Source organism: Lycorma delicatula, chromosome 3 (genome assembly GCF_047948215.1).
Source record: "Lycorma delicatula isolate Av1 chromosome 3, ASM4794821v1, whole genome shotgun sequence".
NCBI classification, from domain to species: domain Eukaryota; kingdom Metazoa; phylum Arthropoda; class Insecta; order Hemiptera; family Fulgoridae; genus Lycorma; species Lycorma delicatula.
In genome coordinates this window covers 114,402,836-114,424,527 of record NC_134457.1, presented here as the reverse complement: position 1 = coordinate 114,424,527, position 21,692 = coordinate 114,402,836, and the positions used below count along the sequence as shown (strand labels likewise).

Sequence of the window (21,692 nt, the reverse complement as noted above, 5' to 3'; positions counted from 1 at the left end):
AAAGCAGTTTTTATATTATTTACAGTTTTATTTATAAAAAAACACTAATGTAGTTCTGATTACTAAAATATAAACAAGGTGTTTAAAAATAATTATAGAACCCAATATGTATTAATGCACAGCATTATGTAAGAGCCTTTCAAGCTGACTTATTCTATAGCTATTGTGTTCAAACATTATTTTTATAGGATGACGTCTTTTATTTAAGGAAAATTTTGAATGCATTAAAATTTTGCCTAGCTTTTCTTTACTTCCTTACTTAAATAAGGAATATTATGCTAATTTCTCAATATATTTTGCTACATACATCAGAAACAGATACGTAATAAATAGTACAAGGTCTCAAAGTCAACTTGCATGAAAAATGTAATAAAAGTAGTGTTTTTTAATTTTTTTTATTAATAGCTGAAATAGCCTGATTTTTATTTTGTTTTATACTACAGTTACAGTTAATTAGGAAGAACAAGCTACAAAATCAAATTTTTTACTTCAATGTGAGATAAGTGGCTTCATTTTTTTTATTTTTCTTGTTAGTCTTTCTTTTTCCTGTTAGCCTCCAGTAATTACCATTTAGATAATACTTCAGAGGATGAATAAGGATGATATGTATGAGTGTAAATGAAGTGTAGTCTAATAATTTTTTATATAACTCAGTAGAATAAAAAAAAAATCATTTAGAATTATTATTAAATTCGTATAATGAATTAAACTTATTGAAAGTTTAAGAAGCATTGTATTTTTGGTAATACTTAGGGGAGGTTGTTGTAAAGTTCTTAACTTGAATCTTTTAATGGTGATAGCAATAGCAGAGCATATTTTAGAGACAAATTGTTGAAATTGCTTTGGAAAAGATAAAGAAATTTGAGGAACAATGTTTCATTTATGTGGAACTTTGAGGTAAATATAGTGAATAGTATATAAGTTTCCTTTTCAGTTTATGTAAGGCCTTTTCAGTACTCCCTTATATGAGTTATGGTAGTTTAATTTCCAGAAGACCATGTAATAATGGCTCATGTGGTAGGTGATTTGTTTGGAATAACATGAATAGTTTTCTTTTTATACATTCCCACTATTGTGTTTATAAACCTCAAGCCAGTCTAGCTTTGTTAGTTGTCTGTTGTGAAAACAGTAAAGATCAGTGTGTTAACTTTGGTGTAAAAATTAGTATTTAAAGCAATTTATTAATGTTATTGTTTTTTTTTTTTAAATTACTTTTAAAATATTTGAAGTATTAAAAATGGTGCATGGTGTGGATGCTCTGAATAAGTCAAGTGTTTTAGAGACACATTAAGACAAGTGTCTTAGAGTGGCATTAGAGATTAAAAGATGGGCAAGAAGATATGAATAACAATGCCAGAAGTGGACAACCAAAAATGAAAATGGTAGACATTAGATGTGAGATTTAGTTAGGTCTGACAGACAATTAAGTATGTAATTAATGACTGATGAAAAAATAAATAGTGCTTAAAACAATTCTGGAAATAGCTTCAAACCAATTTCTTGAGATGAGAACATCATCTAAGCCAATGTAGAAATGCATAAGGAGAGTCCTTTGAAGGCAACAGTGGACATTAATATATAATTCCAAATGTTTGTTTTATATAGGTATATATCAAGAATTAAGTTGTCACACCTCCCATTTTACAGTTGTAGTGTGCTTGCGTAGAAAATTAAAAGAAAGTAGCTTAATTTAGAAGCTGATAAGTCTCCCAGTTGAAGTTAAGTTCGTTAAATTTGTTGTTTATATAAATATTTTTCCTCAGCTAACTGGTGTAATGTTAATTTTTATGAACTACAACATTTATAAGGGGATAATAAATGGTTTACTTGCCAGGAGTATGTTATAATCCTTTCTTCTTCAAAAATAACATTAAAATTACACTTCGGAATTAAAAACCACTTTTCAATGTGCAGGTATCTGTTCACTGGTTATGTTACAAAAAAAGAGTTTAATTCTGGCAGTTGTGTAAGATTTTGATTTATAATTTTAATAATTATAATTATTTCTGAAGTTAGTTGCACTATTTAAAAATGTTTAAGTTATACATTTGATTAGTGGTCTATTTATTTACTCTGTGACTAATCAGTTATGATTATTTTTAATATATATGTTTGAGTCTGTTTTAGATTTTATTTGGCATTATAAGTTAAAATATATAGTATAAGCAAAATATGAATATTTCATACAGATATATTGCTTATATTTCTAATTTACTGTTTAAATTATTCTTATTTATATTAACAATTTTTTTATATTAATTTTAAACATTTAATTATAAAAATATACATGATAACAATTCAGATTTACTTCTTTTGGTATGCCTCCATGTTGTGTACATGTAAAGTATTATTATTGTGTTCTTTATACTATTTATAACCAAAAAAAAATTGAGAGATAAATTTATCTCTCGTAGCACTGGAGAATCATAATATTTACTGCTGAAAACTAATGTTACAAAAATACACAAATTTTATAATAATAAGTATTTTTTGTAATTCAATTTAGAAAGATATTTTAATCTGACTCACCTTGTTTATTGAAACGTCATCCATTTCAACATTTTATGACATTAATTTCTCACTTTGTCAAACAGAATTATTTAATAGATTTTTTAAATCACTACTCATTTTCACATATAATTATTTTTATTACACTAGAAAACTATAAAATACTATTACTTCTACTACTACTGCTACTGCTACTCGTACTCCTACTCCTATTTACAATGCAATACTATCTACTATACAGTTTTTATCAAAAAGAGTTTTACATTGATTTACATACACGATTTTCAACAAAGCACTGGATGCACATGTTTATCTGACAACCACGACACCTAGTTTTAGTCATCCCTTAGCCACAACATTTTTTTTGTAGCAAAATTTCCATCGTACTGATTTTGCAGATTTTATGATAATGGGTTCGTGTGGGTCACTTTTAATCTGACTCACCTTGTTTATTGAAACGTCATCCATTTCAACATTTTATGACATTTTTTCTCACTTTTCAAACAGAATTATTTAACAGTTTTAAATCACTACTCATTTTCACATATAATTATTTTTATTGCACTATAAAATACTATTACTTCTACTACAACTACTACTACTGCTACTCATACTCCTACTCGTATTTACAATGCAATACTATCTACTATACAATTTTTATCAAAAAGAGTTTTACTTTGGTTTACATACATGATTTTCAACAAAGCACTGGATGCACATGTTTATCTGACAACTACGACACCTAGTTTTAGTCATCCCTTAGCCACAACATTTTTTTTGTAGCAAAATTTGCATCGTGCTGGTTTTGCAGATTTTATGATAATGTGTTCGTGTGGGTCACTTTTCAGTCCCACACCTTAAAAAAATTGATTCCATTATCTTTTCTTTAAATTCAGTTATTGTAATATTTTTATTTACAATACTTTTAAAAAGACTTAGAGAATTAGTTACACATGTAGTTAAAAGGAGATCAAAGATTACTTTTCTATACCACTTCAGTGAGCAACGAAGAGGACTGTGGTAGGCTGCCATCTGATCGGTGAGATCTATAAAAGATTTACATTTATTATAGTCTGCCACCATTGCTGGCTTCAAAATTTCCTTTCCTCGATACTGTTGTGATATCATCTGATCAGTACGTTTGGTACTAAGCATCAGGACATCATGTTTGTCCTTCCACTTCATAACAACAATATTATTTTCATTTATTCTAGTTATATTTTCTCCAATTTTTAATTTAGCAGCAGTAACTTCTTTTGGATTATATTTACGGTTTTTTCTCAAGGTACCAACTAAGTGAGTACCTCGATTTATCAGCTATTTGGCCAACTCAACACTTGTTTACCAGTTGTCGGTATAAAGTGTGCGCCCCATATTCAGATATGCCTCGGTGATTTCTAAAACGACTTTATGTAACACTTTTTCTTTAGCACCAGATGCTACCTCCTTTCCACAACAGACTTTATATGATAAAGTACAGTAGTCTTTAACACACAATTTGAAAATTTTTATCCCATATTTGTGGCGCTTTCCCTTAATATATTGTCAAAAGAATATGCACCCCAAGAATGGAATAACACTTTCATCAACACACATATTTTCTTCGGGATTAAGTGTCATACGAAAGTTATTGACAACCATATCAATGATACCTTGTATTTTGTGCAGTCTGTTGTTTGGTTGTGCATCCTCATTATTCCTTCTCTATGAATCATGAGACCTTGCCATCAGTGAGGGGGCTTGAGTGCTCAGGGATACAGAGTAGCTGGACCGAAGGTGCAACCATATAAGAGAGGTATCTGTTGAGAGCCAGACTAAGGAATGATTCCTGAAAGAGGGCAGCAGCTTTTTCAGTAGTTGTTAGGGGCGTGAGTCAGAATGACTTAAACGGCCATATCAACATCACTCAGTCCTCTTGAGTACTGCGCAGCTGAAAGCAATGGAAAATTACAGCTGCTTTTTTTCCAAGAAAATGTGGCTCTCTGCATTTTCATATAGCAATGATGGAGGCGCCTTCCTTGGTAAAATATTCTGGAGGTAAACTAGTCCCCCGTTCGGATCTCCGGGTGGGGACTACAAAGAAAGGGGTCACAAGAAAATTAAAAAATAACATTCCACGAGTCGGAGCGTGGAATGTTAGAAGTTTAAAAAAGGTTGGTAGGCTAGAAAATTTAAAAAGGGAAATGGATAGGATAAATGTGGATGTAGTAGGAATTAGTGAGGTTCGGTGGGAAGAGGAAGGCGACTTTTGGTCAGGTGATTTTAGAATAATTAACTCAGCTTCAAATAATGAGCAGGCAGGAGTAGGTTTCATAATGAACAAGAAGATAGGGAAGAGAGTACAGTATTTCAAAACGCATAGATATAGCATCATTGTAATAAGGATAAAATCAAAACCTAAACCGACAACGATTGTTAACGTCTATATGTCTACAAGCGCCCATGATGATGATGAGGTAGAGTGTGTATACGAAGAGCTTGATGAAGCAATTAAACACGTAAAAGGAGATGAAAATTTAATAATAGTTGGAGATTGGAATGCAAGCATTGTTTTATTGCCAACACCCAATTTAAAAATCATAATAGAAGAATATACACTTGGAAAAAGCCAGGCGATACTTCAAGATATCAGATAGATTATATCATGGTTAAGCAAAGATTTAGAAATCAACTCGTTGACTGCAAAACTTACCCTGGAGCAGACATTGATAGCGACCATAATTTGGTGATAATGAAATGTAGATTGGGGTTTAAAAACCTGAAGAAAAGGTGTCAGATGAATCTGTAGAATTTAGAGAAGCTTAAGGAAGAAGAGAAGGTAAAGAAGATTTTTGAGGAGGACATCGCAAGAGGTCTCAGTAAAAAAGATAAGGTAGAAAATGTAGAAGTAGAATGGGAGAATGTTTAAAAGGAAATTCTTAAATCAGCAGAATCGAACTTAGGCGGAATAAAGAGAACTGGTAGAAAACCTTGGGTTTCAGACGATATATTGCAGCTGATGGATGAACGTAGAAAATATAAGAATGCTAGTGATGAAGAAAGTAAAAGGAACTATCGGCAATTAAGAAATGCTATAAACAGGAAGTGCAAACTGGCGAAAGAAGAGTGGATTAAAGAAAAGTGTTCAGAAATGGAAAGAGAAATGAACATTGGTAAAATAGATGGAGCATACAGGAAAGTTAAGGAAAATTTTGGGGAACATAAATTAAAATCTAACAATGTGTTAGACAAAGATGGTACACCAATATATAATACAAAAGGTAAAGTCGATAGATGGGTGGAATATATTGAAGAGTTATACGGAGGAAATGAATTGGAAAATTGTGTTATAGAGTAAGAAGAGGAAGTTGAGGAGGATGAAATGGGAGAAACAATACTGAGATCTGAATTTAAGGGAGCATTAAAAGATTTAAATGCCAGAAAGGCTCCTGGAATAGACGGAATACCTGTAGAATTACTGCGCAGTGCAGGTGAGGAAGCGATTGATAGATTATACAAACTGGTGTGTAATATTTATGAAAAAGTGGAATTTCCATCAGACTTCAAAAAAAGTGTTATAGTCATGATACCAAAGAATGCAGGGGCAGATAAATGTGAAGAATACAGAACAATTAGTTTAACTAGTCATGCATCAAAAATCTTAACTAGAATTCTATACAGAAGAATTGAGAGGAAAGTGGAACAAGTGTTAGGAGAAGATCAATTTGGTTTCAGGAAAAGTATAGTGACAAGGGAAGCAATTTTAGGCCTCAGATTAATAGTAGAAGGAAGATTAAAGAAAAACAAACCAACATACTTGGCGTTTATAGACCTAGAAAAGGCATTCGATAACGTAGACTGGAATAAAATGTTCAGCATTTTAAAAAAATTGGGGTTCAAATACAGAGATAGAAGAACAATTGCTAACATGTACAGGAACCAAACAGCAACAGTAATAATTGAAGAACATAAGAAAGAAGCCGTAATAAGAAAGGGAGTCCGACAAGGATGTTCCCTATCTCCGTTACTTTTTAATCTTTACATGGAACTAGCAGTTAATGGTATTAAAGAACAGGTTTAGAACAGTACAAGGTGAAAAGATAAAGATGCTATGATTTGCTGATGATATAGTAATTCTAGCCGAGAGTAAAAAGGATTTAGAAGAAACAATGAACAGCATAGATGAAGTCCTACGCAAGAACTATCGCATGAAAATAAACAAGAACAAAACAAAAGTAATGAAATGTAGTAGATATAACAAAGATGGACCACTGAATGTGAAAATAGGAGGAGAAAAGATTATGGAGGTAGAAGAATTTTGTTATTTGGGAAGTAGAATTACTAAAGATGGATGAAGCAGGAGCGATATAAAATGCCGAATAGCACAAGTGAAACAAGCCTTCAGTAAGAAATATAATTTGTTTACATCAAAAATTAATTTAAATGTCAGGAAAAGTTTTTTGAAAGTATATGTTTGGAGTGTCGCTTTATATGGAAGTGAAACTTGGACAATCGGAGTATCTGAGAAGAAAAGATTAGAAGCTTTTGAAATGTGGTGCTATAGGAGAATGTTAAAAATCAGATGGGTGGATAAAGTGACAAATGAAGAGGTATTGCGGCAAATAGATGAAGAAAGAAGCATTTGGAAAAATATAGTTAAAAGAAGAGACAGACTTATAGGCCACATACTAAGGCATCCTGGAATAGTCGCTTTAATATTGGAAGGACAGGTAGAAGGAAAAAATTCTGTAGGCAGGCCACGTTTGACACTAATGGTTGATGGGTGCATGTGTGATTTTATAATCAAATATCAACTTTGAAATACACCTAACTCTTATAGTAAGCCTCATTATCTGTAGATAATGAAATAAAAATAACACATAAATTAAAATGTGAGAGATAATCTAATCATTTTCTTTCTGCTTTTTCAGTGCCTTAGCCTGTTTGAGCCATGGCCTCAATTGTGAGCCTCCACAGTACTTTCTCACCTTCCACTTTTTCACCCTTACCATCTTCCATTTGCCATTACATTCATTCCAATCTTGGTCTTCCTCTTATTGTCATAGTAGATTAAGTGTTCTTTTGGACTCTGCACCCTTATCCAATATTTTCATGTGCCCCAGATTTTAAAGTCTCTGATCCTTTACTAGTCAGTGTTACGGTTTTCTTTCCCTTTTTATTATCTTCTTTGTCTCTCTTATTGCATTCTCTATTCACTGTTCTCTAGCACAGGTGCATACATTGCCCACAATATAATTTTAAACAAGATAATCTCAAAACAAATTTCACTTAAAATCTATTTACAGTTTTTAAATCTTAAAAATTTCACCTAAAAACGTTTTTTGTATTAAAATAGTTACTACCACCTATGTTTCATTTATCAGGTTGACGAATTAAATATACCATATTAATACAACATAGTTACTACATTCCATCTTATCTTCCAGTTCTGAACTCTGTACACGATATAATTCTTCAAATAGGCATAGTTTGTTCCTTCTCCCAAATTGTTTCTGTTAATTTATTTCTTGTCTCACCTCTGTATTTATACAATCCATTCACATTGTTGTCGTTTCCTGAGGCCTTGTTGTTTTTTATCCTTTTAATATAGTTTCATAAAAAATATCAATTTGATTAATGTATGAATTAAAAGTTTACTTCTACAACATACATGAGAATTACACAAAATTTATCAAAATGTTTTGGTTTAATTTTTCATGTTCACGGCTTGCAGTATTTAATTAAGAAAACCTATTTCAGTGAACTGGGAAATTTAAAACTGTCTAATATTACAGTTTTCCATAATTTGGAGGTACCTTAGTAGTTTTCACTGTATATGATTTCTTGCTTATTGGGAAATTTATCTGAACAGTTTGTGCCATAGACCTTCTACATCAGCTGGTCTCGATTTCAATTCTAGAAAAGAGTCTGGCATACATTTTTTCAACTATTATTTCATTTCCTCATTAAAATTCTATGTAAATCATTTGTGATTGTAATAATGGATTAAAAACAAATTATACTTACCTTCTAAACCAGTTAATGTCAGATTTCACTCCTGGTAAAAATCTATCCTTTTTTTATCTGTTTCCTTCCCATTACGGTAATTAGGCGTTATCTGTTATCATTCAATATAAATACTATTGGTGTAAATATATTTTGTATATAATCCCTTTCAACCTTATGGTTTCATTCTTCTTGATGCTTCTGAAAGAGTGAATAAAATTTTGTGTATTAGGAATAGAATCCCAACATCGGGTTGTTTTTTAAATTATTGTTTTTCTCAAAAATCAAAGTTAAAACAACACCGGATTCAATTTACTTTTTGTTTTGTTGTACCAAACAGTAGTCTGATGAGTGATTTCGTTAAGGCTGGTAGTTCTGTCCCTCTAGTTGAACAAACTGAGCAGTTGTTGGGGTTTCTTGAAGGTCCTCAAAGCGTCTCTGCAGCAATTTGCAGATGACTGATCCCGAGACTTAATGAGGAAAGCAGTGTTCTCTGCTTTGGCGAATGGATTTGAGGCACTTGCCTCTAAACAAACTAAAGTCAAGGAAGTTATAGTTAAAGAAGCATCCCAATCCCAGGGGAAGACACCCACCTTGTAGCGATTCCAGTCACCACATCATCCTCTCTGTTTCGAGCCCTGAGGGGCTGTACCAGAGGTTGTCGTTAGACCCTTTAACTGATTACATCTCACAGTCTTCAACTAGGCCTCAGTCGGGATGCCACTGATGCAAATTTACATCAACAGGCATTTAGATTGGTAAAAATTATTATCTCAGCCAACACCCTCACTTTAGGCTTCTTTCAGACATCTTCACTCTTCTTTTCCTACAATATCACCCTCTGAACTAGCTAACAGAGTTCATGGAAGCGCGAACCCCACACCTAGTTCAATTTTAATGACAATACTTGTGACGGTAAATGCCTCAACCATCGACTAAGTAATGAGTCAATGCAATGTTAAACTCATACCGTTCAAAATGTGTTATACGTAACAATGAAATTCAGACCTACATCCCATAACCCACTATAAACATCATACTTGAAGACTAATACAGATATGGAGGACATGGTCCACTGTGTCAGCCCCACAATCCGGGCATAGACCTGAACTTACTAACTAAATCTAGCCAATCACTCCCAGTAAGCACCATCCTTGGAAAGGAATTGTGTAATATACAGATTGGAGAAAATCCACATAACTGTGTGCAAATCAGACACAACTAGGAAATATGCCATGCTTGTAATGTTTTATTTTCCGTATAATTTCCCATATATGTTCTGAAGTAAGAAGACCCTCCTGTTTGAAAATATAATATTCCTTACTTTCTATGGCAAAAATATCTATTGGCTTAATACCAGCAATATCACAGACTACCTCCCGCAACACAGTCCTGTAACTGCGAGCAACAGCCAACAGAAGGAGACGCTGGGCTCTCAAAAAAATATCCCTATAACATCTAAAAATCATGTGATAAGCCCAGACAGACGCTTATCTGGGCTTATCACTAAGCCTCACTTACTCCATTGTAGAGAATACGCATGGTACAGAAATTCAACCCCCAATTGGGATGGATAACTATGAATTCAAAAAAAGACAGCAACAGTCTTCTTGGCAATATATTGAAGGTGTTCCTTGAATTAAAAATTCTCAACAAGGATTACACCCAAGTATTTCTGAGCAGAAACATACCTAATGGAAGGCCAGCTACTGAAACCCGTGCTAGGCGTGAATTGACCAGCTGACCCTTCTACGTCATTGCGGTTTTTTCTGGACTAAAAATCATCTTGTGGTGGAGACTCCATAGCCTGAGAATCTCACATGCATGGGCAGCTCGGAGTTCTATCTTGTTCCACGAGTCCCCCTCAACCAGCAATAGCCCATCATCTGCATAAGCAATGATGAGGCAACCTAAATCATAACTTAGAGTCAAACTCAATTATCCAAAGAAAGGGAGTCAGTACACTGCCCTGTGGTCACCCTTTGGATAGGGTCTTGCCTACTTCCGAACTGCTATCATGGAGGGCGACGGTTCAATGGCTGTAATAACTTGAGAGAATCTTTATTTTATTCCATGTACAATCTCATTTCTGCATTTGAAGCAAGGCAGAGGGGCACCATAAGTTATTAAAAGCCTCAGATATATCCAGAAAAACGCCTAACACTTACTTACATACATTGGAGGAAGCAATATTCATCACCTTCAATATGGCATCCTCCTTGCTCTTGCCAGGCCAGAAGCCATATTGGCTGTCCATCAATAAGTGTTCAGTAGTTAACCTATTAATAATACAGAGGACAAAAGTTTCTCAAAAACCTTTCCAATTACAGGCAAGAACATCAAAGGCTGATAAGAAAAACTAACAGTAGGGTCCTTGTCACCACCTTTACAAAGCAAGATCAATTCTCCATGCTTGCAACATGCTAGGAAATATCCAGCAGAAAGCATCCTATTAAAAACCTAGTCAGGGGACCAAGAATCATGGGCAACGAGTGAACAAGGCGTTCCACCATGACACAATTATATCCAGGGGCTTTGTGTTGTGCCAAACTACAGACCACCTGACAAACCTTTGCCTTGGTAATTTCAGGTGACTGTACATCAGTATGGAACTCAGCAATTTCTCGCCAGACATGTTGATACAAAGTCTCACCAACCTCAGTGTCAAGTCATTTAACAAAATACAGAAGACACTATCTTTGTCCATCACAACACCATCCTGAGTCGAAAGGACTGATAAAAGGACTTCCTTCCTATGTTTATGGCCAAGGACACTGTACACAACATCCCAAGGGTCCTTATTTCCTTGCTCTTGAACAAAGGAGTGCCAGGAATTACGCTTAGGGCCTAATATAATGATAGTACCTGGGCCTCTCCCTGCAATAATCTGCAAGTAAAGCCGTGTACTGACCTGGATTGCCTTCATGTTGTGCAGCTCTCCTGAGTCGATTCACAGACTGCTTCATCACAATAAAACCCCCAAGTCCACCAGCCTGCTGCATATTCTTGGCCAGAGACCCAGCAAATAGAACTATTAGCCACTACTAACACCACAGAAGTAAAATTTTCTGCCAGATCATCCAGTGGGAGTTTGTCCAGGCTCCAAGAAAAGACTTCAAGCCCGGACTCATAAGATTAGAAAATCTAGACCAATACGCCCTCCTGTGCAGGAAGCGCCCCTGCGGAACAGAAAAATGCTTTTCATGAATATCATGCAGTCTATCCATTAGTACAAAAAGTAGTATTTGATGATCGCTAGAGCAATCAACCATAGACGAATCCAGGATCCTACCAGGGATATTCCTACCAATGTAATACCGACATTAGTGCCACAAAAGGCCCTCTGTCTATCAACCATGCTGACGTAGGTGGCAAACTGGTCTGCAACATTAAAGACCTCAAAATCATGCTACACAATAAAACCTTCAACCAATTCACCACTAAAATCAGTAATCCCATTGTGCCAAAAAAGCGACTTGGCGTTAACATTAGCGCCTATAAGGACTGGATAATTGCCTATCAATCTAAGGATCTTATTCCATCTTATCAGATGTTCCTCAGTGGGATCCTTATACTGAAAGTACAAGCTGACAACAATCAAGTCCTGACCATTTATGACAAGCCTGACCACAACATGATGTGTGTCAGAAGCCTGTCACACAAAGACACTATCAAGCGACCTCCTATACAGGATAGCAGACATGGTATTATGTCCTACATAAAGCTTTTTGCAGCCATAAAAACATGGCAGATCACCCTTAATCACATTTGGGTGCTGCAGGAAAATAAAATCGAGGCTCCATCACTCAACAATTTCACCTAATTCAACTTGGACAACATAAGCGCCCTGGACATTCAGTTGACCAAACTTAACCATCAAGAGATTTAAAGTATAGCTCAACTGTCAGCAAGTAACATCCACATTCTCTACTAGCAACTGAGTGCTTAGAGATTCTTGTGCAACATTTTGCAGTTGATGCAGGTCGGAACCTCTGACTTCTGTGGACAATCGTTGCGTATGTGGCCTTCCTTGCCACAATGTGCGCAGACCATTGTAAATTTACAAAATTTAGTTCTGTGGCCATACCTACTACACTTAAAACATCTTTGAACATCAAGGTATTCTTTGACCCGACAGAATCCAAAGTCAACAAATATTCTACCCTCAGACATAAACCTCTGAAAGAGACCAATATTTTAATTCAAAACTCCATGATTTCTTTGGGTATCATGCTTACCAGTTTTAAAGACCAGCCTACATTCCTGCCTAAAAGCAGCTTCGTCCAAATCTGTGTCTTGTTCCCTTATTAGGGTCATAACATTCCCATCAGAAAGACTGCGGTCAATATCATAAACAACGATGCAGGGCCTATGGATCCTTTTAGGGTCACTTATACTTTCAATTGCTTGACAGCCGAAGACTCCATGATCACCCGTACTGTCTCATTGTCGTCTACAACTACACCTAATCCTTTGCTGATCTTTCTAATGTTTCTAATTTTAAGTCTCTTCCAACTATCGTGAAGGGCAACCTGAAGATCCTTTTTCAATTGAATACTGGGTACAGTTGAGCCCTCCACCTTATTAACAAAAATAACCTCAGACTTTGCAGAAACTTGACTGGCTTCACGTTTTCCTCTGACTATTTCAGTATACAATTTAGGTTATACTGCGGTCAAGGACCTCTTTGGGCTGGGAGGCAAGGTTCTCAAGTCCTTCTACCAGTGCAGAGAACACTTCCTGAAACAACTTCAGGCGGGGTAGAAATCTACCCTGTATAGCTGCACTGACACTCCTAGGGTTTGCCAGAAAACTGAACACGTTATCCAATTCGGTTTCTGTCCCATTATCAGCATCTGTGCCTGGCACTATACTAAGGTGCTTAAAAGCAATCGGGAGCCCAGCTTAGCTGGCAGGCAGCCAGAAGTAATGTTCCTAAACAGGAAGGAGGGTTACACAAAATCAATTAAAGAAATTAGGAATTTCAAGCTGCCCTTCAGGGCAACAAGTCAAATTTCAAAATTAGGAACATAAAGGACAGTAGGAAAGGTCTGGTTGTCATGGTGGATGCCAAAGGGACAGTTAAAGCCACTTCGGAATCTGTCGTTAGTAAAACGTTGGAAGTCAGGGTAGATCAGAAACATAAAAGGAGGCTTTGAGACATTGTCTGTGGTATAGATCATCGTATATGCAAGGAGGAAGTGGTGTCTCTCATTTAGAAGCAAAACACAGACTTGGATGGAGTGACATTCAAGTCTGAATGCAGGTTTTTGTTCAGAACTGGTAGATGTGATGTCCAAAGGTGTCGTAGTGTATTTGAAGTTGGGCCTAGTGTGTTTAACAAGTTTTGTAGATTTCTCTTCTTGTAGAGTCAAGGAGAACAGTGATGTTTAGAGATGTTTTAAGTGTTGTAGATTTGGTCATAGGGCTAAATTCTATCAATATGCTTCACTCTGTGCACATTGTGGTGATGAAGGTCAAAGCATGAAGAGTGTTCTAAAACGTCTGAGGCTCCTACTTTTGTAAACTGCAGAAGATTGTGCAAGGTTTGCAAGCATTCGGTTGAACTTGTTACATTTACAACTGTAGATTGTTTGCTGAAATAAATATTGATATTACTGTTGGTAGGAATATTCCTGGTAGTGTTTATGCTTGGTCTGTTGATGATTGTTTTAGTGATCATTGATTAATTGTCTTCGAGTTGGTTAGGGAGTTGCGAGACCCTTTGCACCTTCCTGCACAGGAAGGTGGACTGGCCTAAATTTGTTAATATTCTCTCTGCTAGATTCCATGTCTTCAACCAAAATCTGGATGATATTCAATTAGAAGACATGGCAGAAAGATTTTCTCTGGTTTTTATCAATGCCACTGAGAATTCAATTCCCTATAGTTCAGGTTGAGAGAGAATTGCCCCTGATAAGACAGTTGTCTTTGTTGAAACCATCTCAGGACAGTTGTTCAGTGGGGAAGTGATCTTGAATGGCAAGCAGTTTTGATAGATGACTATCGAAGGCAAAGGTTTGAATATTTTCATTTGGTCAAGACGTCAAAAAGGGATTCTTGGCATTCTTTTGTTAGAGAGAAAGGAAATAAGGATCCTGGGGGTGTTGTGTATAGAGTTCTAGGGCATAAGCATAAAAAAAATATTATTTTGTTGGCCCTCTCTACACAGCAAGGTGTTGTTTCTAATAAACCTGAGATTTTAAATATTCTATCGAATGATTATTTGCCAGATGATGTTGTCATTGATGAAACCTTGTATCATCTGCAACTCTGCAGATGCTGCTTTTCGCTCTGATGTTTAATCTGGAAATTATAGAGGAAATTATATTAGAGGTATATCAGGTAATTTGCAGTTCTGGTTGGAATAAAGCCCTGGGTTTCAGTGGAATTACATTGGATCTCCTTGTTTTTTCTGTTGGAATATGTGGTGGTACTTTGACTAGATTTTTTATTAGGTTGCTATTTCCCTGGGCTGGTAAACAGGTGTTCTAAAATTGTTTTTTAAGGGTGGCGACAAGAACCCCACTGTCTGCTACTGTTATAGGTCTTTAATGCTCCTGCCAGTTATTGGAAAGGTTTTAGAGAAGGTATTGTATCTGTATTACTGATAGATTGAATTATAGATCATTGTTGATGGATTGTCAGCAGTATGGTTTTCGCTCAGGTTGGGGCACGGAAGGTGCTATTCTTAAAGGCATGCACAGTGTTTCTTCTAGTTAGTGAGTATCTTAGGTATTTTTTTTTTGGCCATATCAGAGGTTTTTGACAATTTGTGGTGGTCCTCTGCCCTCTTTCAGCTGCAGAAGCATGACTGTATGCAAAATGAGCTGAATGTGTTATGTAGTAGTTTCAGCAATCATGTTCTTCGAGCCTGCATCTCAGAAGCAGGAAAAACTATATCTAAAGGTTGTTCGCTGGGTAGTATTTTAGGAGCTCTGCTGTGGGTTGTTGAATTCGATTCTTTGATGCAGTTGAGGTTACCCAGAGGGTGCCACGTCATCATTTATGTGAATGATGGGCTTTTGCTGGTTTAAGGAGATAAGAGGAATGATCAGATTTAGGGCAGCCCAGGCTTGTAAGATACTCTAATTGTAGAGTTTGCAGCATAAGATGGTGTATAGTCCAGAGAAAACAACGATGATGTTGCTCAAAGGCAGACTGTTATACTTTTATGCGTCAATGGCAGGTCATCTAATTAGCTATGTTTTGCTGCAGAAGTATCTAGATGTTATCCTTGATGAGAATTTATCAAGGAGCATTTTCAGTATGCTGCCAAAAAGGCTTGTTCTGCTTTCTTCAGTATTCAGAAAGCAGTTCACCTCAATTGGAAGATTAATTTCAGAACCATGTGTGTTCTATATAAAGGTGTATGCATAACTGTAATCCTGCATTTGTCTGGACTCATCAAATGAGATACTAATATTATAGGCTATTTTGTTGAGAGCCAGCATCTCCTATTGCGACCTGTGATTGGTACCTATAGAACTATCTCTCGAGATGTGGTCCTTGTTATTTCTTGTAATAAGCTCATGAATATCCTTCACACTTAGTGTCAATTACTGTTATGATGCTAAGAAAGTAGGCCAATGTTTCCCTGGATAAAAAAAGAAATAGATGACCAGGGTCTCAATTTACGGCAGGTCAGGTGAACTGAATAGCCCTATGGCCGTTACACACATGTAATTTCCCCCAATTGGCATATTACTTTTTCTGGACATGATGCTTTTTGAGATAAGTTGGCCAGATTTGGTTTGATTAATTTAGGCCTGTGTCCAGAACATAGGGCCACTTATGATGTGCACCATGTCTTGCATGTCTGCCCTAGGTACAAATCTGAATATACCAAAGTACCCAGACAGCTTGCAAGGATCAATTATGGTTTTGATCAGCAAGTTAATTGGAAAACCAAATGGAATATAGGTACTGGCTTCCTTATATTCTTAGGCCTGTAAAGAATGGCTGAGGGGGTCTGATAAAGTTACAGATGTATAGATAGAATATTAACCCAGGTGGCTAGGGGCCTGTCTGGATGCTTACTTCACCAAGATAGATATTTTGGCATCAAGTCCTTAGCTTAGTTATTCGCTGTTACGACGAGATGGCTGTATGAGGAAATCTGTGATGGCGCTATGGTGTGGGAGGGAGTAGGCATTGACCTCGCTCCCAAAAGCAGAGAAAGATCTATGATTTCATTGAAGGCTTATTAAATTTGAGAATCTGTTTCTTGATTTTTATGTAAATCAAGAGGACTGTGAGTAAATTGAATTGTAGGACAAAATTGTTTTGTGATTAACGCTTGGTTTGAGGATAATATTTTTGGTGTTTAAAGACTCAATTAAGTAATGATCTGTGTTCATAATCTAATTGAAGTTAGATATAGGAATTGTTTTTGTGTGAAACCTTTGGTGTTAGAGGAAGGCGGGGAACCAGTCAATTTGATAGTTGAGGTTTGTAAGTTGTGGTAGATGGTCATGGTTAAAAGATGCCATATGAAGGCGATAGTAAGTTGCGTAAATACACTGATGAAAATGTCTGCTGAGGCATTTGCATTGGTGGCATCCTGACAGAGGTGAAACTGTTTATGTTCTATTATCAAGTTTAGAGGGTCTAAAAAACAACTTCTGGTGAAGACCATCAGTCTAGGAATGGAGGGGGTGGTGTAGTGACCAACATTATCACAGTGCGGGTATCTTATCCTACGGGGTCAGGATCCTTAAACACAATTCAGTATTCAGTCTAGAGATTTTTTCATGATCTTGCAAATATTTTATTTTTAAGTAAAGCTGTTTACTCCTTGTATTTTTAGTTGTTTTTATTTTACTGTACAGATTACAGCTCCAAGTGAATTGCGAGTGCTAATGAGTGCTATAAGAGATGGTGAACCAATTAAAAATTCAGATGGAACATCTCAACACAAATTTCACCAAGATGTACCTATGCCCTCATATCTTATAGCAATTGCTGTTGGAAATTTAGAAAGTAGAGAGTTGGGCCCTCGTTCTTGTGTTTGGTCAGAACCAGAATATGTTGATTCAGCTGCCTATGAGTTTGCTGAGGTTTGGTTTATTTTTTTAAAGTTTTTTTAATATTTTATATAATTTAAACTAATAAAATGTCTAACTACTATTATTATGAAGTAACTAGATAATAGTTTTCTTTTTATTTTAGTAATGAAAAAATGAATATATTTTAAATTTTACATATATTAATATCAATATATAATTATTAAACTGACTTGTGAGATGCACTTTTTATACGTAATTCTTTTCATCTTCACTCTTGATCTATTTTTCTATTAAAATAAAAATAGCTAAACTACATGGGCATATACAAAGGGGGGCAATGGGGACAGTTGTCCCCCTTCCAAGGTGGAAAAGATTTTTAAAAATAAAACAAAAAATATATAAATAACAAATTTTGGAAACATTTTAAATAAAATATATTGAAAGTAACTAATTACAAAATAGAGACATTGCACCATCTGTGAAAAGATTTAAGAATTACTGTTACACACCAGCGCCATATTATTTGTGGCAACAAGAGTTTTCTAGAATAGTCTCATCACTCTTGTCTTATTTCACAACACATTGGGAATATTCCAGAAGCTATTTATAAAGTACGTAAGTGCACACATATTTTTGGTTAAAGTCAGTGTAGGTAGTTGTTACTTTCGCTTTTAACATAATATTCTTTGCTTTAAATTAAAATTTTTCATTTTTTGGATATCTTTCTATGCTTGCAAGTGTTATCCCACTAGCGATTGTTTGGATCTTTGAACTAAAATAGAGTTTCATTTTTAAGTTTATAATTTTTGTTAAGTTGTTCTAAATAATCAATACTTTTAGTGAACAATTAAAAATAATTCAAAACATAGCCTAATTACCAATACTGTTTTTGGCAATGCTCAGTTTTGATATCAGCAAAATCGGTTCATTTCTAGTTTATCTTGAATTCATCAGTAAAGAAAGGAAAACATTTAACTACCTTGTGACAAATTTACAATTATGGTATGGATATATGGAAATATCCATATTGAAATCCCTGAGTCCAAAAAAGTGGTTTTTAAAAAAGTCTGTACGTCTGATAAATTTTCTACTGATGATTCTACCATAAGTTTTTTAATGATGTAATGATAAGAGTCATATTTCTGAGTTAAGCTCAACTAGTATAGTAGTCATATACCATACAAAACTCAGTTTTGTCATAAATGTCAGTTAGAACATTCCTTGTCAAACCAATGCACTAAGATACCACATACATGTCCATATCAGCATTTGGTCAGATTAAATTTATTTTTATTTTTTGTACAGAATTTAAAACAAAAAACAAACACCAGCAGCAGTGTTGAGAATGAGGAAAAGGAAGTATAACTACCACCTAGTTCAAACACTGCAACTGTGAGGCCTTCTTCTTTAGTTCAAATCAATGTGCAACACAGTTAAAATGAAAGCGAAAACGACAGTTGTCATGAAGATGATATTGGAAAATTTATCAGCCTGGTAAGCACTATATCGGTTGATAAGAAAAAACATTTCTTGAAAAATATCTGGTAAAAAACTATGATTTTGTAGTAGATGCCAAACACCTCAAGAGGAAATTCATTCATGGTTGCTGAATGTGTATTCACCATGGCTGGCTTACTCAAGGCAAATCAAAGGTGCTTTGTGTAAATATTGTGTGCTGTTTCTGCAATTAGCCAGATTGATGAGAGGTGGTTGGGTTCTTTTTCACTAAGTACAGGGACATGCATGATTATTGCAAAACACATTTACAGTCCTAGGGACATCAGAGTGCAATGGAATCTGCAAAATCATTCCTGAAGGCCATTCCAGTGGACATCCAACTTCACCAGTCTTCACGGAAATTAATAGAAAGAAACAAAAAAGTACTGTTATCATTTGTTTCCTTTGTTATTTTTTCTGGCACATATGATTTACCTCTCGGAGGCAAAAATCTAGATGAAGGTGAAATCAGAGAAGATGATTTGCAACTAAAAGACCATTTTGAGCATGGACCGAAAAATTTGTCATACCGATCACCTATCATCCAAAATAAAATAATTGATTGATTGTGGCACCACAATCACGGAACAGGTCATCACAAAGGTTAAAAAGGTTGTGTGTAGAGCATTTGGCTGATGAAACTATGGATATATCTGGCAAATAACAGCTATTTATTTGATTACATTTCTTCTACGAAAAGGCCAATGAAATCGAAGAAGAATTTTTAGGCTTTGTAGAGCTTAAAGGAGTGAATACCATGAGTAATATTGTCAAAGGTATAGATTTTGTGACAAACTTAAACCTAGACCCTGATAAGGGTGTGGGGTTCAATCCCCACATTCAACCCCAACAAGGCTTCAAATCCAACATTCCACCAGGTCTGGGAAACAAGGAAGTGTGCAGGCGATCTTGAGACAAAAGAACAAAAAAGCCTTCTACTTCCAGTGCTCTTCTCACGAGCTTAATCTTGCTGTAAAAGACTTAAATGTTATCCTAGAAATTTGAAACTGTATTAGAACTATCAAGAAAATAATCACATTTTTTTTGTGAATCTGTTTTGCGACATAAATTATTGCTAACATTCGTAATTGTGTGAAACTAAGTGGTCAGAGAAGTACAAGAACATCAGTGTTTTAAGAATCATTTCATTGATAGTATTAATGCATTAGAGACCTTAGCTGAAGAAGGAAATACAGCGACAAGAAAAAATGCTTATCAAATGAATGCTGCAGCATACAGATCTTCATTTATTGTGTCAGTAGCATTAATTGCTAAGTATTCCACTGTACTGTAACCCATATCAAATGCACTTCAATTGAAGACATTTGACATAGTCAAAGCCAACAAGCACATTCAAACTATTCTTGACGTGCTATCAGGAATATGCGGAGAATGACAACTGCCGTTTTAAAAGAAGCAAGGTGACATTGCAATGTGTTTGAACGTTGATATAATCTCCTCCACTTGCATTGCTGGTTGACAGAAGCATAGAAGCGATCATCCAGTCAAAAATCCATTTGAATTTTGGAGAATGTCTAATAATTTCTTTCTTGGATTCCATTATAGCTTCTTTAAGTCAGATTTTCTGCCTTCAAATTCCCTGCATTTTCAGTGATACATTTCCAACCAAAGTTACATGAGAGGTGTTTATTGGAGGAACGGAGTAAAAATACTTCATCTTGTACAACTTCCTACAATTTAAAAGGCATTAAAGGAGAAAGGGAATGTGGTTCAAAATATGAAATGAGGTACAGGAAGTGCTAGAGATAATTGAGTTTGAAAAAAAGAGCAAATAATTTTTTCCTGATTATTAGAAAGGTTCTGCTGATATTCCTTTTTGAGCGCTGCACAACAAGTTCTATCTGATGGTCATTTAGCTCACTTTGTTGAATTAAAACATGACTAAGAAGCACTAATGATGAAAATGGTGAAAATAGGTTAACTGTAAAGCATTCACCAACAGTGGGTTTTCGCTAGCAAGGAGCAATTAGTTGAAGCTGTAGTTAGATAATTTGTTACTAATTCTCGCAAATTATTGTTAACAAAATTATTTGTTTTTAAATAAATATTTTATTCTTCCTTTAGTTTTTGTGTATTATTCCATAGCACTCCCCCTCTGGACTACCGTTCCTCTATGAATGAAGTTAAATTCAGAAAGCTGCCCCCTCTTCCGTTTTGAGATGGATACACCCCTGTTAAAAGACACTTAGAAATTGTTTACAGAAATTGAAAATTTATAATACTTTTTCACTGTACTTAGACTTATTTCACTTAATTTATTATACCTACATCACTGTTATAATTGCATTACTAGAAATTGTGGATATTTCATAACTGAATAATGATTAGGAACCAATATCCAATAGCTGTTTACAATTTTTATATTTTGTAATAATTTTTCTGTTATTTATTTTAAAATTTCTCATTTAAATACCAAAACTGTTGTTGTTGGTCATATATTTAAAACTTTAATTAATTTTTATTATTTACATATTTAAAATTCTGTTATATGTTTTATCTGTAATTAATAAATAAATTGAGTAGTAATGTTAAAATTGAAAAATTGTTCTTAAAATAAAATGTAAAAATTCTGATTATTGATGATATGTAGTATTTTGCCTGTAACTAATTAATATATCACAATAAATATTAGTAATATTAATAATGAAATATTGTTATTATTATTTTATAATA

General features: G+C 34.9%; 1 protein-coding gene across 1 annotated transcript in view; it reads left to right on the top strand.

Annotated features, from left to right (window-relative positions):
• Positions 1-21,692, top strand: part of LOC142321909 (leukotriene A-4 hydrolase) — an 81,107-nt gene that overhangs the window by 33,115 nt on the left and 26,300 nt on the right. Inside the window, exon 6 of the mRNA XM_075360419.1 lies at positions 17,325-17,552. Within this exon, the coding sequence (XP_075216534.1) occupies positions 17,325-17,552 (228 nt within the window). The remainder of the gene's footprint in view (positions 1-17,324; positions 17,553-21,692) is intronic.